General features: G+C 41.0%; 1 protein-coding gene across 2 annotated transcripts; it reads right to left on the reverse strand.

Moving 5' to 3' along the window:
- Positions 1 to 12,901: 12,901 nt before the first annotated feature.
- On the reverse strand, positions 12,902 to 17,345 carry LOC4349119 (uncharacterized). 2 transcript variants are annotated; one of them, XM_066304791.1, is made up of 4 exons: positions 16,344 to 17,345; positions 15,011 to 15,559; positions 14,664 to 14,931; positions 12,902 to 13,270 (listed from the first exon to the last, which is right to left on the reverse strand). In XM_066304791.1, exons 1-3 carry the CDS (start codon positions 17,235 to 17,237, stop codon positions 14,821 to 14,823), a joined length of 1,554 nt encoding a protein of 517 aa, XP_066160888.1. In that variant the 5' UTR covers positions 17,238 to 17,345; the 3' UTR covers positions 12,902 to 13,270; positions 14,664 to 14,820. The 2 variants fall into 2 exon arrangements, with proteins under 2 accessions (XP_066160888.1, XP_066160889.1); XM_066304792.1 differs by having other exon boundaries at positions 12,902 to 13,273.
- Between the last annotated feature and the right edge of the window lie 1,603 nt (positions 17,346 to 18,948).

Below are 18,948 nucleotides of genomic sequence, written 5' to 3' on the forward strand. Positions count from 1 at the left end.
GATAATGAAGATAAGATTTTTTTTTAAGTAACAGATTGAAAAGAAATTTATGCGTGAAGTCAAATTCTGAAAACTTTCAACACAAATTTGAAAACTTTCAACCCAAATTTGAAAACTTTCAACTTGAAATTTGAATTTTTAAAAGTCAAATTTTGAAAACTTTCAACTTTTCATCTCAAATTTGATAAACTTTCAGCCCAAATTTGAAAACTTTCAAGTCAAATTTAAAAACTTTCAACCCAGATTTGAAAACTTTCAAGTCAAATTTAAAACTTTCAACCCAAATTTGAAAACTTTCAACCTAGATTTGAAAACTTTCAAGTCAAATTTAAAAACTTTCAACTCAAAATTTGAAAACATTCAACTCAAATATAAAAACTTTCAACACAAAATTTGAAAACTTTCAAGTCAAAATTAAATACTTTCAACTCTACATTTGTAAAGAGGTGTCTGAAGAATTAAAAAACAATAGAAAGAAACCAAAAAAAGGAAAAACGTGCCCGGATCTGGGCACTAAAATCGTAAAAAGGAATGTGAGAAAGAAAAGCACGCTGAAACCGGGGAGGGGGCCAACTGCCGTGTGCGCCAGCTAAATTTGCTGGCGCGTACGCGCATTAGCCTTCCCCCCTCGTGGGATCACCCTTTCACTATGGTGCCATCTTACCTCGGTTTTCGGGGACCTCCTATCTCCGACAATAGATGCCACTCTAATCGTCATCTCTTCGCCACCTCTCCCACATGTGTGTTAGGAGTCAACTTGGGAGTGATGAAAGCCGGATTTTGGGACATATTGTATTGAATAGGTGTAAATACAAAATTCTCGTTATTGTGGACAACCATGTCAGCACCCGAGCTACATTGTTTGTACTTTATACATCTCGTGATACATTAAACCAAGATTTTAGTCCTTATATTTTATAAGTGCATGAATCTAGATGATCGGTTCTGTTTGGGGACCTTAAGATTCTAATAATCTGCTGGTTGGTAGCCAACTTCGAGAATACGGAGAATTTTGTTTTTCAGCTTCTGACTACAACTATAGATTGTCAGAACCTAGGTAACAATATGAACTGTTTGAGGAGCTGAAAATTCTATGTGAAGCTATCCAAATCGACGTGATACTCTGCTTCAAATTTAAGAACCGATCAAATACAAATATTTTATATTTTTAAAAAGATAAAAAAAATATCCGTGTGTTGCAACAGGTGAATGCTATTTTAATCTTATTATTATTATACGGTTTAGCTATGATGAAATTCACTGTAAGAATTCGCTTAGATATTTTTTTTTAGAAAATCATGAGCTGCAATTAGGAATCCGACTTTCATCTCAAGTTAGCTTGCGAGTTACTCCCTCCATCCACAAAAGTTATACCTATTACTTTTGTCATCAAGACCAAGGAGAAATTAAATCATCTTGGATGTTACAAATTCAACGAGTGAATGAAAGCATGCAACCAATGAGTATTTATATGACTCCTTGGGTTCTAATCAAACATTTAATTTATCTCTTTATTTAAGTCTTGAATGCATAAAGACTACAAATAGGAATAACTTATTTGGAAAAACTCAAATGTGAAATATTTCTAACTTTTGTGGATGGAGGGAGTATTTTAAAGAGATTTCTTATATGATTCTTTTTTATTTCTAAAAACAAATGAATTTAAAATCCGACTTAAATACGGATCTGTATTTTTAAAAGCGAACGAACTTTAAAACGAACTCAAATACGGATGAGGTAACAAAATACCGGTAACAATATATTTAGTTTTTATAATACTAGAGTAAAAAGCACTTAGTTAACCGAATCTCCTTATTTGGAATGGCCAAGGTCTAGCACTTCCACTGATTACCCACTATCTGGCTTAAGCTACTCTCCCCAGGAGCTAGTACGAGTGGCCCAGGAAGCCGCAGGTCTAGGCATGCACCACTGTGGCCAGCAGCATGACGTACCACGTCCATCTCCGCCCGCACCGCAGTGCTCCTGCCGGCTTTTGCAGCTTTCCCTCCGACCACCCACACACCCACACCACACCTTTCATCCGGCGGCGCGCGCATCTCGCGCCTGCAAAAGCCGGCAGTGATTAGTTCGTGTCCTAAAACTTTTTAAATATACATACACACGTTTAAAGTATTAAACATAGACTAATAATAAAACAAATTATAAATTTCACCTGTAAACTGCGAGACGAATTTATTAAGTTTAATTAATTCGTCATTAGTAAATATTTACTGTAGCATCACATTATCAAATCATGTTGCAATTAGGCTCAAAAGATTCGTCTCGTAATTTACATGCAAACTTTCTAATTGGTTTTTTTTTCTATCCATATTTAATACTCTATGTATATATTTAAATATTTGATGTGATGAAATTTTTGGGAGTTTGAATGGAACTGAACACTGAGTAACCATAGCCACCCAATCACCCACCCCGCGGCGGCGCACGGTGCACGCACTCGAACGCGGCCGCGCGCATCGACCAACCACACCACACCACCACCAAACCGCCTCGGGGACTTCGGCTACGTACAGCTACCTCTTTCCAATTGGCAACGTGACAGAGGATTTCACATCAAACCAGAGGAGAGAGGGACACCGAAGAATTAATCACAAATTCTATTCGCTCGGGGGATTGGGGATTGGTTTATTAGCCGAGCGCCACCACACGACAGGGGTTGCCGCTGCAGCGGCAGTACGAGCTCTTGTTCCATGAACAGGAACACCCTTTTGTGTACATATGCAAAGTATGTTATTCCTTCCCTGTCATTTTGTTAAGTAGCAACTTGTCCGGGGGAATAATATGCGCGGTGGGCTGCAGCTTAGTGTATTACAAATGGCAACATACGTCGTACTATTATACGTTGCTGTCTACAGGCGCTACTAGTACAAAAATCAGAGTCGGGTCGCTGCTTGGTCTACTGCGTGTGCATCCCAATGCCCGTGAGAGTGAGAGATGTTTATATGTATGCTTGCTAACTAGTTGCTTTCCCGTCAAAGAATGAGAGATGTTTATGCTGAGGAAGCAACTGGAGTATACACAGATGTGGTGCTGCATCTGCTCACTTTCGCAACGAAACTTTTTGACTCCCGTAGTTTGAGTTTGCAACGTGCAGCACCGGATGATACCGACCGATATATCGATCTCGTTTATCGGATGTTGAGATTCCCAACCTGTTTCTAGCAGGGTTTCCCAAAACACCGGGGGTCAGGGTTACCGCGCCCTGGCGGTAAGCACAGTTACCCCGATAACCGTGACAAACCGTACGAAACCATGTAAAATTTATTAAAAATTTAAATTATTTTAAAATTTTATTTGAATTTAAGGAGGTTATCGCAGTTTTTTTATTACCGTACCCCCACGTTAAGACCGATAACCGCGCGGTTACCGATGGTAATGTAAACCCTGCTGGCGTACATATCATCTCGTTAGCTTCTGGCAACAAGATACCGATCGATACATCGATCTCGTGTATCATTTCATTTCATTTCACACGAGTGCGTGCATTTTAGGGTTGAAAAAAAAAGAGAGCAGAGTATACGACCAGCGATAAATCAACTGTGAGGCTGACCGAGATTGGTCGATGTGATGAACCAAGTAGTCCAGACTTGAAATAAACTAGCTGTGGATCCCCGTTGAGTTTTGACCGGATACGCATGCAATGCGTGCATATCCGGCGGCAAGTTGCAGCGTGATTTCGTCTCGCCTTTTCCGCGAGCCGCCAGCTGCCGATCGAGCGAAGCGTGTCGGCTAACGAAACGGCGGCTCGATCGATCGACTAGCTTCATGTGTTGCGTGCGAGGGCTCACGCGCACGCGGCGCGTGGGCTCGTTCGATCGATCGATCGGGCGCGGGGCGCCGTCTCCCGCGACGCAACCACACGCAAACGCCGCGCGCATGCGTGCATACGTGCGGGTGAGAGGGAAAATTTGCCCATGCGGCACACGCGCGCGCGCGGGCGGGCGGGCGGGCGGCCGCGGCTGCTCCCACACTTGCGCGCGGATGCGGACCGAGCGATGGCTCGGTGTTTTTTTTTTCTTCCAGGCTTTGCGCTCGGTTAGAGCAAGTTTAATAGTGTAGCCAACTACCGGCTACTTCCTCCGTTTTACAATGTAAATCATTTTAGCATTTTCTACATTCATATTAATGTTAATGAATATAAATAGATATATATGTCTAGATTCATTTAACATCAATATGAATATAGAAAATGCTAGAATGATTTACATTATGAAACGGAGGGATTATAAATTATCTATAGTCAATTTAGTAGCCAATTCATACAATAGTTACATACTATACTATTAATACCTGGTTCCACCTGTCATATACACATTGTGTCTAGGAGTCCGTGCTACAGCTGGCTACAAATCTATAGCCCACTGCTCTTCTCTCTACTCTTTTATCTCCTTTAAATATGTTTATAGCTAGCTTATAGCCTGCTATTGTACCTGCTCTTAGTTTGCCTTATTACCGGGGACAATCGGGGGAGAGGGAATAGGGTTCACGATCCTGATACTGGATAAAAACCGCTCACGAGGTGTATCTTTGGAATTCACCAAAGACATTGATAAAAATGAAAAAGAGATGAAATCGATAATTTTTTGTCGAAAATTTATAGTCCAGCTTGAATTTTTTGAATTTAACATGAAAAAGCGATTTTTGTTTTTTTACCTCGTTAGAGAAGTCTGGATTATGTGAAATCCAGATCGGTTTTCATCAAGAATGCAAATCCTTACCCTAGCCAAATTAAGATAAGCACGGTAACAGTGAATATAGTATGAAAACAATATGTAAAATTATACTCCAACTCAGTAGTACCAGTATGTGCCCGGTATACGTATACCACAGTAACCGACGGTAAGAAAAAAGCTACGAAGTACTTGCACTGTAGCGCGCGCGTCTCACTCGACCGATCGCTATTCATTTCGATGAAAAGGTCGGCTTTTGGATGTGTTTCGGGGATGGTGTGTGCACGTATTTACGTACATGCATGGTGGTCAGAGGGAATGGTTAGATTTTTCGGCGGTCAAATTTGGGGTGGTTTGACGGCTAGCTACAGTAATCGGTTAATTTGACCACTGCTGACCCTTTCGTCCGTACGCTGTCCACTTGTTAGCAACAGTTATACTCCCAGTTTTCTAACGTTGTTTCACTTTCATCCGTCGCACCCATGCTAAAAAACAAAGTTGATGTTTTGTTCTGCATTTTGTAGTCCGATATATCATAAATTTGACTAGTGAAATGTTTACTGATATTATTTACTAATTAAGTTGTATGCAACAATAAGTTCATCCAAAGCTTTTCTCACAAAAAAAAATGAAACTCACCCAAAAGTTCAACCAAACCAGAGAAGTCGAACCATTCACATCACATGCATATTAAAACCCAACCCCATAATGTGCCACTTTTCACCATTTTCTTATATAAAAAAGTAATTTCACAAAGTTATAGATATATTGACCAAATTAGCACAAAATTATAGATTAAAGATGATATATCAGAAAACTATAGGTTTAACACAAAATATATTACAAAATTACAGATTTAAAGTAGAGTATCATAAAACTACAGAATGTACCAGTATCATTCTCATTAAATTAATGCTTGAAATTTATAGATATTTTTATTTGTGATTAAAAAGTTTTTTTTCTTAAAAGTGCTATCTAAAGAATATACCGGAACATTGAGAATGATATATATCTTTATAGTGTGTGCATCCACGAGTATTACTTCTTTGACCAATGGCACAAAAGTGTAGAAACTAGAGAAGTAATAATTGAATTGGTCACGTCGGACTAATTTTGGTAGCATTTACCACCAGCAGTACTTCAACTCTCATGTCACTGTTCAAACTCGTGCGCCGTATCAACAACCGGACACAAACCTCATTCTAGAAATAACGGTGAAATTAAACCAAACACGTCTAGTTAAAGGTTGTTAGAACAGGTGATTGATTAAAATGGCCTCCCATCTTTTGAAGTCAAATATACTGCTCAACCCCGGCCCATAAATTGACAGTGATCATACCACTGCAGCTGCTGCACATGGAAAAGGCCATCCATTGATACGCGTAATTAACAAAGAAAGAATTGGTCTTTTACTACTACTTCTAATTGTCCTTATCTGAAAAAAAATATACCACTGCTAATTGTAATTGGGTTTTATGGCATGCAGCTGTCAATTAATCAAGTAGTAGTAACACAAGCGAGCCGACATGCCGTCAGCTAGCGACCGCTGTGAAAAGGTGAATGAACCGAACGAACGGCTCGTGCATGAACAGGTTGAACGCCTCAGTTTTTTTTCTCTTTTTCAATGACGTTTTGACTAGGTTTTCTGGCCGGTGTGATTGCCAATTTGACCTGGCCTTTTCATTGCCATTTCAAGCCATTCCCTCTCCTTGTCACTCTGTCCTGTTCGAATTCAGTACATTTTTTAGACTCGCACTTCCTGTACATGCTCCCCTTTTCTTGTTTTGAATCTCTGTACATGCAAATTGTACTCCACTATTTGAAAACTAAGCGTGTGGTCCAGTTGATCCTTCTGGATGAATCGAGGACAAAAGGCCAAAATTGAGATCGCAAATACTACTAGGAAGTAATTCCATCGTTTACAAGAAGTATCCTAGACTAAGGGGGTGTTTGGAAACTAGGGACTAAACTTTAGTCCCTCTCACAAAAGTATAGGGACTAAAGTTTAGCTCCTCTCTCCCAAACACCCCCTAAATACTCGTAGTGTGGTATATATCATAGTTAAGAGATATATCACTCGTATGTCTACTAGCCGAAAAGTAAGGGCTGGTTTGGTTTGAGACCTAAATTAGGCTTACCAATATTTGATAATTTCAATAGTGTTTAGTGTCTATTTGGTTTGAAGCTAAATTTTGACATGCCTAAGAAAATATGTCATTTCAATAATGAACTTAGGCTATTTTAGCTTCAATCCAAACACAACTTTGCCTTAATAAAATTAGTCATGCCAAAACTTACTAAAATTTGCACTGACAAAATTTGGTAATGTCTATTTGACCACAAACCAAACCAACCCTAAAACTTCCAATTTAAAAAACCGTGGTTAAATCTTATTAAACATTAGTGCATGTTTTAATTGACCCTTCTTGATAAATCGAGGACGAATCCGAAAATGAGCTCGTAATTAAGTAAGAAGCACAAGAAGCACCTCCGCCCAAATTAAACGTTATGGTATCAAATTATCACGGTCATAAGATCTCGCATGCACGTCTGCCAGTGTGAAAGGAAACACCTCCAATTTCCGCAACAATAGTTAAACCTAAATACAAAAGATTCTGCACGCATACACGACTTGCCGGTGGAAAAGGAACACACCCAATTTCCGCAACCATGGTTAAACCTAAATAAAAGGATTCCTCACGCAAGCTTGCAAGTGGAAAAGCAAATACCCCTATTTTTTGCAACCATGGTTAAATCTAAACAAAACAAGTTTACAAGGTTAACCAAGGTGAAGGTGTAACCTAGAGTCACAGTCACCCTCTCCATCTCTCTCTCCTTTTTGAGCCCCCAGCACAGCAATGATGCCACCGGGAGACGAGCAAAAGAACTAAACTCAAGGGGATTTCACTGTCAAAGTGTCAAAGCACACGGCAGTGTCAGCACTGTTAAGTGCCCAGCTTTGCCTAACTGTCTCCTCACGCACACATGTGGCTCTCCCCTCGCCAAGTCGCACGCGCGCGCGCGCGGCTTCCTTCCACGCCGCGCGCGGAAGTGCTCGGCGTTTCCGTTCCCCGTCAGGTTGCAGCCATGCACGAGAAAGGGACGCCCGCGGCCGAGCTATTGGCTGTTTGCTTTCTCTCGTTGTCACGACCTGCTTGAAACAGATTATCCACTGAATTATGATAGTAAATAATTAAATATTTTAATAACTGATAACTTAGGATAAGTGATGTTGTGCAGTAAAAGGATTATTCTTTTCTTTTAGAAAAAAAGGAATTTTTAGAGAAATTAGATGAATAGCCTGCGTCCCAATAGTGAATTATCTATATACAATTATAAGTTGCGATTTCTCCCGTTTTCACGACCAAAACTACAACAGATTATTGACCAAATTATTATAGCAGATTAACTATACAATTATAAATATAAATTAAATATAGTAAGCGGATAACTTATAACAAGCGATATGATATAAACAATTAAAAATGTTCTCTATTTTTTTAGAAGATGAGTTTTTAGAGACGTGAAATGAGTAACCCGTAACAATAACTGTGAAGTAGCCGAAAAGAACGGGGTCGTGGAGGCGAGACAGAGAGGTGATGAAGGGGATGGAGAGACGCACGCAGGCCACAGGGAGGGACAGATCAGAGAAGAGGAGAATTACAGATGCTGACTCTTGACAGTAGTGACTTGGCTGGCACCTGGTTACAGAGACGCGTCCATGCAAACGGCTGGTGCATTCTGGAGAAGCAGATCGGATCAGATCAGATCAGATCAAGCATCAAACACTGTGATGGCCAAATTTTACCTGTCCATTGCTAGCTACATCTACAGGATCCATCTCATCTCAGCATGCAGCAATGTTTGATCCCTATGCACGCAATGTTCCTTTCTTTCATTCTTCTTTTCATTCTTTTTTTCTGCATGAGAAAAATGTACGGAGATGGACACCATGTTACCATATTTGACATGCAGCATCTGATCTTCTGAAAGGCTTAAATCGTCCAGCACTGGAAACTACACTTGCAAAAACTTTCATGGAAGATAAGATACGGTAGTGCAAAGTCACATGTGAAGTTAATTCAGTTAGTTAAGAGTTAGAGCCAGCACTGTCCTGCTTGCTTCTTTCTAACAGTGCGGCTGGTTATTAAAGTGCCATTAGTAAGGGCACGGCCACATCTGCATATATTCAGCTTCGGCGCCGGCGGCCTCACGTAACCATCAGTGTCCGTAGTGGCCGCAGCTTTCAGCACCCAAAAAAAAAATTCAGATATCTGCAACCTCGTCAGTGTCAGAATTCAGACACGGCTCTGCAGGCTTTGCAGTAGTACGGTTCAGAGATAGGATCAGTACCGGGAGAAATCCACTGCGTGAAATATCTCGGTTCTTCACGTAATCTGGAGTGAGGAATTCCAGTCAATTTACTGCTTCCAGTGCGAGTATATGGTTTTTTTTTTTTAGAAAAAACTAGTAGAGTACTGTACGGAGTATGTTTTTTCAGCTTTCAGGAGTCAAAGATGAACAGCGGATGAGATGTTGGTGATTGCTACTGATAACGAATAAAATGACTCGTGGTAATTAAGTGGTAGTAGTACAGAAGGACTCGTAAAATAAGGATGGGGATTAGGTGAAGATGGGTAGGTAGTTTTAACTCCAAGCTTTTGATGCACATTTTGGATTGGTTTGTATTACACGCAAGCAAACTCTGCACAATTATTGGCTAAACCACTCTGCTGAATCCGTGTTTCTGAAATTACACGTACTGTAGCACACTGACATTCTGGAGGAGTATAGGAGTATCTCTGTGTGATCTGATGATTGATGTACGTAATGGGTCAGTGAGAGGTGGATGAAGCTGAGGAAATAAATGGCATCAGCGTGTAAGTACACGGCAATTAGTTAGGAGATGTGAAAAGGGCAGCAGAAGTGGATGAATTTGCAGAAGGTACAAATAGTCAGATGCCACCTTCTGATGAGCAGTTGAGCACACAAGATCAATAATTGGGTTTTTACCCAATGGGAGAAGCAAACAGAGTTGCAGACGGACACGGCCACACTAGGCAGCTCATCTGACGTGTAATTTTGGCCTCTTAACAGAGAGCATCATCGAGGTCTTGGAGAGTTGAACACTTGGACGTTTCGACGTTAAGCTCAAAGCTCACTTATGAGAAACAGAGAAAGAGCTTTCTACGTAATTTTGACCTCTTTTCTACGCCAAATTGGGGGCAGAGAGATAGAGAGCTCGTGCCATGGGAGAAATTTTGCAGTCGGTTTTCTGAACTTAGTCAACTTATCCTGTGATCTGTGAACGAATGATCAAAGTGACAAGTGGCTGGTTTAGTTATTGAGAAACATTTTTCATTCCCATAGTTTCGCCTACAGCAGATTTTAAACCGTAAGGTTTATTATATATAGTATAAGTAAAGCGTTTTATATATGTTTTTAGTGATTTAAAAGCTCTAAACTAAAAATAAACAACGACGAAAAAAATTGAAAATCAACCCTTAAATTAAGTCTGATAATTTTAAATTTTAATTACGGCTGATAAGCTGAAGAGCAAAACGGTGAAGTTGTTTGGAATAGGTCCACGTACGTGCCACCGCAGCTCGGCGACTCCCATGCTCGGCGTAGCTTTGCTTACGGCGGCGCGTGCCAGCCATGCACCGGGCGGGATGACGCGAAAACGAAGGCAATTTGCATGCGCTTTTCCTTTGCGGCACGCATCGTCTCTTTGTTCATCCTCACACACACGCACGCACGCTGCCTGCCAGCGATATGATGTTAGTTCCAACCGCCTAGCCTTCACACAAAACATGTTTCAGATAGCGTGCAACCGAACTGCTCGCCTTACTGCACAGTTGGTCTCACCTTTCCCACAATTCCCACTGTACTGTTTTGTATATCGGTTGCAAAATGTTGGGATCGATGAGATGGAATGATGGATCGCATTTCGCAGAAAGAAAAATTAGAAATGGATTAGTAGAAGGCAAAAGGACTCCTTTCTAGAGGTTAGATCATGCATGCAGGTAGGTTTTTCTTAAATCCTGGTAATAATTGAGCAATTTCATTAGAATTCATTAGGAGCAAAGATGATGCTGTTGCTGGTCAGAGCCAGAGATGTCAAACCAAATTTTAACCACACAACTATACTACCCTGGCTGCACGCCACTGAAGACATTTCTCCTTTTCTCTTTTTTACATTGGAATTGGTTACCTACTGGGGCAAAACACAGTAGAAAGAGGGTAGGAAAAGATTGAGGAAGCAAGTTAGGTAGAGAGTTGACAAAACATGGGCTGGATGAACACCAAAAGACAAAGTAACAGCCTGCAAGTCCACGGAATAAATACAAGGAATTTTTCACACTGAATCTGAAAGTCAGAGACACTCGTGTGGTCCTTGATCTGAAATTAGGTTTTGCTCGCAACAGTAATGAGTAACAGTTAATATGGGCCTATATCACGTAAATGCATGATCAGGAAAAAAAAATACTGTGTCAACCAGACTATAGTAGTTGGTAAAACTGCTGTACTTCACCTATAGAGACCAGGCTCTTATATTCAAGAGAAGAAATAAGAGGACATTTTTTGGTGGAAGCTGACAAAAGAATTTTGGTTCACGGAATTCGAAACTTAACAGAGTTGATATTAGAGGAGAGCACCTCAGTCCCAGTGTGATAGTTTTGCCTTTCACATACCACTTATTATAAGGCGTAACGCTGATTAGCAAATATAAACTAATTTTATATATAACTTCTACATATATATATTTTAGCGACTTAAAAGCTAATGTTGAAAATAAACTACGATAAAAAGCATCAAAATCAATTTTAAATTTAAGTTTTAAAATTTAAATTTTAGCTACGTCCGATAAGCTTTGCGAAGATATGAAATATCAAAATCAACATGCAAAATGCGTTGACAGATGACCCCATGATGGAACATTTAAGCTAGCTTTGCGAGGATATGAAATGTCCCACGAGACCATGCGACCATACGCCGAATCTGATCTCCAGTCTTAAACTACAAAAAGTCAGCGCCTAACAGTTGACAGTTGGAAAGCATAGTTGTTAGTACATCAAAATTTATATTTGGACTTTACAAATGCACCAAGGAAAGAATAGGGCCAATGATCAAGTAGTGGGAAGATGTTTAACCTCCTTCCCACCTATTCAAATCCTCTTATGTTCATATCATTTCGATAATGGATGCCAAAGCTCATGGACAATTAAGAAAAAGGCCCACTAGGGTGCTAACTTAACTCTAATTACTGTCTCAGGGAGCACATGGCAAAGCTCAAACCACATGGGCTAAGATGGGCCTCAAGGGCTTGGGCCCTGATTGGACCATGTACTAGCGCAGTACGTAGTGTTGCCTTTGCACAGCACAAGAGTTGCTACACAAGTTGTAATAAGAGGATCGCAATTTGCAGAGTAAACAGAAAAGCAGCGATGCAGTATCTGAACAAACCTGTTACTTGAGAATTAGGAGTAGTCAAGTACCATGTTTTGTGCCCTTGACAAGTAACCACCAACCACTTGAGCCATTAGCAACGGGTAAAATATGGTTGATAGTCCCACCTCAGGGGAAAAAATAAGAGGAAAAATATTGTTGATACTCAGGAAACATCATGTACTGAAAATAACAACGAACAGAACTAGGAGGTTAAATATCTGCTTGCCGACCGTGGAGAGCACATCACAGACATACACATTTTATTTTCCTTTTTGATAAGGAAGATGAATCACTTCCACACAGCATATAAGTCCAGATGTTATTTTAGCAGCAAACAGATACAGCATAGCAGTTCATATGTTAATTTAGCAGCAAACAGTGTACCATAAGTACATACGGGAGATTCGTAGAATAATGAGCAGCAAGACTGGATTGAACCGTGACTAAATCAGGGAAGTCAATTGAAAAGGAAAAACACGTTAGAAATTCGACTTACACGAGAACAGCAAGGATATACTACAGAAAGGATATGGCATATAGCTTAAGGTAATTGATCTGGAAAAGGTACATGTGCATTTGCGGATTTGCCCCATTTAAATCCTCAACTTTAGACATGCCCCAATAAAGGTAACATGTTTAGCTGTGGTAAGACTTTGATAGTATAAAGCAGATATCAAAAGGAGTAGGACTAAAATGGACACAAAAGTAAATTTAGGCGTCATAGCAGATAACGGCTTTCAGAATGAACTGGAAAGGAATAAAGATTGAATGGAATCTCTTTCATGGTTATGGCGCTTCACAGTTCACACTGATTTACAGTTCTAAACAAGGTATCGGGAAAGGTTTACAGCCCTCCAATACAATGCTAATGGAGTGCTGTTCTTACCTGATTTAGTGATTTCACATTTCGACTGAGAATCCATCAAGGTTAGTACACGGGTCTCAAAGAATGAAGCCGGAAAGTTGTTTCAGTCAGACTAATGCAGCTAATCAAAGGGTGACACTCCGTTCACCCAGTCTCCGTCCACAAGTATCGTACATCCACGAGTAGCTTGAAGATTCCACAAAAAAAGCCACCAGTATTTCTTTTTCAGCTTTGTTCCTCAGCAGATTCTTCTATTAACAAACTGCTACAAAAGAATTTCAGAACACCAAGTCAATCTGGCAACTTTTGCAATGTACCATGATAGATTAATCTTGCTATTGAAGTGAATGAATACAGCACTGAAACTTTGCTCAAAAGTTAGAACATTTGTGACCACAGCATAAAGCATTGATTAAAGCACATCATGTGGCGACATAAAAGTAGAGAACAGAGTGTTGAAAAAAGGCTACAGATAAAGCACCGGATACTGAAAACAAAATGCAAGGGAAATGAAAAATATCAATCTGCATATGCCAGTAAGCCAGTTACTCTTAAATAAGCATTAAGGTTGTCGAAACAGAGTACCGCACACAGCACACTGACACTGTAAAAGATTGTCGGAAGCTAAGCATCCCACTCCAACATTCTTTATAAAAATTAGGAAAAATGAAGCTCAAGGCAGTTTATGACTAGACACAACAGTTTTTTTTCCTTCAAATAACTAAAATGGCAAATGCAACTTAAATTTTCAGAGCTTTCTGCAAAAAGATCCTCGTAACTGGAACATAATAGTTGACAACCATGTCAGTCAATGATTATTTTCTCATAAGATGTATGCAAGACGTAGAAAACTGGATTCATCGTGCGAAGCAACTAGGTATTTTCGCTCATCGACTCAGCCATTAGACCACAATTAATTTTGAATCGTACGCCTGTGTGCTAACTTATTTTTAACAACAAAAAAAATCTCTCTCCAATCAGCAGGCATATTTTTTTCCCTGTCATTTTTCAACTGTTTGTATATCTGCATATCCTTCTGAATTCCTTTTTGTATATTAGCAATGATTTGATTGCTCTGATGCCTAAACAAAGTTAGAAACTATATCCTTTAATAACAAAATGGTACATGACAAGAAGAAAGTATCAAATTTTGATCAATTAATCATAATACTGACGGTCAGAAACTTTGTAATGCTCATTTCTACTAATGAAAATAGGGGGGGGGGAGGGGGGGTTATGATCTCCTAGAAGGGTCCTCTTGCATCCATATCAAAAGACAACACCATGATAAGCATACATAGCACATGGAATTAATTTGCAACTCAAAGTAGGTATGGACAAGCATGATGCCATTTTTTATGTAATAAGTAAGGTCCATATTTATGTCTGAGACCTATGTTTAAACTTAGTATAGCCCATGCATGATTGGGTTTTTTTCCAATTGATGAAATATAGTACAAAGTGAATGAAAACCTGAAAAGGCCTACATTAGATATATTACAGGTCATCAATCGTCAAATAGGGAATGGTACTAGCCTGAGAAACCATCATAATTTTAGAAGCACCTTAAAAATCATCAAAAATGAATCCCAATTGTTACGGTCAACGATTAAAACTATTTTCTAATGTCACTATTCAGAAGATACAGAAACTACCTTCAACAACTACCAAGTATAACAAGCAGTTGGTAACTGCCAAGTGCTCGAGGCAGAAAAAGAGCCCCCACAACACTCGATTCAAAGAATGTAGGATGGTAACTACATCTTCCAGGTATCATCTGAACAGAAAATATACACCTCTGCTTTCCATCAATTATAGAGAATCAGAAGCTGAGCCAAATGTCCCCCGTCCACATTGCCGAACAAACATAAACAAAGTGCCATTAATAGATCCTTTAAGCGCACTGCATAACCTTCTTGGTGCCTATATCAGTGGTACGACAATTAGCCAATGTAAATGTAGAAACAAGATATGATATATTGTTAGGAATATTAGAACAAACCAGATGCCATCTTTTGCTTAATGGGGATGCAGAAACTTGAATCTCGTCTATGTCAGGTAAAGGGGGTGACCTGAAGCAAAACACTTTGTTTTTTAGGTCATCCCGAACACTTGCACGTATATAAGAACCCCTAGTTATGTTTCCATCCTTCCAAACATCCTTCAAGAAAAATAATATAGGTTTCTTGCACAATGATTTCTGAATATCCTTAGTGTCAAAATCAAATTCAGTTCGCTGACTCATCCTATTATATGCAATGTAAGTCCGCTCGGATCGCTCCAATTCACGAGGAAGAAGAACATAGGGGTACACTTGAACAACATAACCCAAAGAGACTGCAAATGTATACTTCTGCCTTTTATCATAACAAATCGAGCGCTGCAAGAAGCTCATGGGTTCTGTTTTCATAGCCTTTGTAAAGAGCTCCAAACTCTCAAGAGAGTTCAAACCAGGGTATATAGGATCGACAAGCTCCAGATGGTGGATACTGATGAAAGGAGCAATTGGATGAGCAGCCAATATACCATGGGCATTGCCTCTGATATCCCACTGATTACAATGCAAAGGGACAAAAGTAAGATTAAGAGAGTAGAGTTTAGTTCTCCATACACACGATTAATAAAAAAAAGTAAATATGACTTGTTAATGTGCAAACAGAAAAAAGAACTTGCTAATCACTTATTATCATATTTTCAAACACATGCAGCATGCTGGTACCTATTTGACAGAAATTACAATAGTACTATAAAGCAAGCAGGCAAGTTCTTGCAAAAACTTCTGCTGGCCATAAAAGAGCCCAAAGAAAGGTAACATTCAAGTACTACCAAACTTCCTTTCACTATCAATCTAACATAACCACTCTGGCAAGACCCTACTACTATTGTTCATGTATTCTGATTGAACATATAACAGCCAGCTAGGTTGGCACAACAGCAGACAGGCTACACTTCCTTTCTGCCATAATGAATCAAGCATCACAGAAATGGTAAGGTTCCAAAGAGTGGATCAATATGCATGCCTCCCAAGATCTAACGCAAATTCTAAATTGGGCTAGTTCATTAGCAATCCCCCGAATTTCCGTGAGCATAGACAGCATGCTATTTCGCACTAAATTCATGCATGGGATCAGGAGAGAGTGGATAGTCCCTGAATTCAAGTCACTGTGTCACTGGTAACTAGTCTATCAGCAGATCGTACAAAGCAGAACAGAATAAGTGCTCCAATTGCTGAGGCGAATAACATTTCATAAGACCACTCAATAATCTAAGCGCTGTTAATACCCAACCCACATTTCTGTTGAATGGCCACAAAATGTTGAAAAATAAGCTCATACCTGATGGAATCCGTACTCGCGGGAGAGGGGCACTCCGAGCTCGGTGATGCAAGCATGGAGGCGATCGTCACTTCCGTACAGCTTGGGGTACCTCTCGATGCAGACGTCGAGCGTCCGCGCGAGCGCCGTGGCGAGGGGGAGGCTGAGCGCGACGCCGCCGCCCCCGAACGCCATACTGTGGCTGAAGTAGGTGTTCGCCGAGTGGCTCTCCGACGGCGCGCCGACGTACACCATCTCCCTCCAGTCGTACTTCCCGAGCACGGCCACCAGGTTGTCCGCGGACACCACGGTGTCGTCGTCCACGAGCACCACCCACCGCGCGCCCCCGCCGCCGCCGCCCACGAGCCGCACGGCCTCGGCGGCGATGCGCGCGATCCGGAGGCCCGAGGGGTGGCCCGTGGGGTTCGTGTACCGGAACCGCGACGTGTCCTCCGACACCCGGATCGGCGGGAGGAGGGACCCCTCCCCGGACGCGCTCGGCCCCGGCGCCGCGGGCGCCCCGGCGTCGAGCCACACGTGCCCGCGCATGGCGGCCGGGTCCCACCACATCCGGACGTACTCCCGGCGGCGCGGCCAGAGGTGCGCGGAGCCCGCGATCCCGAACACGATGTGGCCGAGCGACAGCGGGGCCTCCGCGCCCTCCCCGCCGCCTCCGCCTCCTCCGCCCGCCACCGCAAACGCCTCCGCGTCCGCCGCATCCGACAGCCCCGCGGCTGGGCCCCTCGCGTGGGACGCCGGGGACAGCACGAGGAGGACCCACAGCGCCGTGGCGAGGAGCACGGAGAGGAGCGCCAGGACCGCGGTCGCGAGCGGGCAGTTCCGCGGCGGGAGCGGGAGCGGGAGCGGGAGCGGCGGCGGCGGCGGAGGCTGCGCGGCGTGGTGGGGCTTGCGCATTGGGCACGCGAGAGGACGACGCCGCCGCCGGTGGCGACGGACATTGAAGGGGGGTGGCGGGGACGTGGCGATGTTTTAGGGATGGGCGGTGCGGAGACACGAACCGGTGGGTGGTCTCACTCACCTGCGGTTGTAATACCAACAAGCCACATTCGAATTTTCATTTTTTTTAAAAAAAAACACGGTATAAACAGAGGTTCACAACACACGCACACTTACCCATGTAAACATACACACGCACACTCTACACCTATGAATACTTATGAAAAACTGATCCAGCATATATTATGATTGACGGAGTTATCATGGGTGTTTCGCTGATGATGGATGTGTCGTCTACCGTTAAAAGAATAAGACCCTGTTTAGATGGGACTAAAACTTTTAAGTCCCTATCACATCGAATGTTTGGACACTAATTATAAATATTAAACGTAGACTATTAATAAAACCCATCCATAATCTTGGACTAATTCGCGAGACGAATCATTTAAGCCTAATTAATCTATGATTAGCCTATGTGATGCTACAGTAAATATTCCCTAATTATGGATTAATTAGGCTTAAAAAAATTGTCTCGTAAATTAGCTTTCATTTATGTAATTAGTTTTGTAAGTAGCCTATATTTAATACTCTAAATTAGTGTCTAACTATAGAGACTAAAGTTAAGTTCCTGGATCCAACCACCACCTAATTAGGTGTAAATGGGAGTAAATCTTCGTTCGGTGTGGGGTATTTTAAATATATTTATTTGAATTTGAATACAGATTCACTCACCCATGTTAGCGGTTTGAAACCTGCACGTGGAGGAGGATGGTGGGCTTTGAGTGTTTAGTGGTAGACCACTGTTCTACGAAATAGTTTTGACTTGTAGTGTATGTGCATCATATGCTTTTTTAAAAAAGAATATCTTTGTGTGGCGATCTATACATTAAGCTATTAGGATGCTTACTAATGTCCTGCCATGTGTTTAGAACTTGTGATCAAAGGAATTTCATTTTCATTCTTTTGGGACCTTGTAGAACATATTCTGTGATCCATCCCATCAATCATTGTTCCTATGTTGTGATTACTCCTATACTCTGCTTAACTGTACTCCTATACTCTGCTTAACTGTGGCCATGTTTAGTTTCTTGGCTAATTTTTTTAAGTATATTCGGATACATATTTATATTTAAAGTATTAAATATAATCTAATAATAAAATAAATTATAGATTCCGCCTGTAAACTACAAGACGAATTTATTAAGTCTAATTAATCCGTCATTAGTAAATATTTACTGTAGCATTACATTGTCAAATAATGACGTAATTAGGCTCAAAAGATTTGTCTCGTAATTTACATGCAAACTGTGCAATTGGTTTTTTTTCGTCCACATTTAATGCTCTGTGCATGTGTTCAAACATTCGATGTGACATTTTTGGAAAAAAAAATTGAATCTAAATAAGGCCTGTTTTTGTTTGGTCAATACTGCTTTAATGGTGATACAAGTGTCATCTGAAACAAATGTGCAAAAGGCGTATGAGCAGTTTGATAGTATAATCTGCTTCATCCATGGCTTCTTTTTTGGCGGTATTTTTCAATTTGGAGGTTTAATGTCAGCCAACCATGTCTATTTTTGTTCTCCTGTTTTTTGTGAGGAATTCCTATCTTTTATTTGAGGACCATAGCATCCATATCTTGATAAACTTTATTCCTCTATTCAAGTATGCC

Source organism: Oryza sativa, chromosome 10, assembly GCF_034140825.1.
Source record: "Oryza sativa Japonica Group chromosome 10, ASM3414082v1".
Taxonomy (NCBI): Eukaryota; Viridiplantae; Streptophyta; class Magnoliopsida; order Poales; family Poaceae; genus Oryza; species Oryza sativa.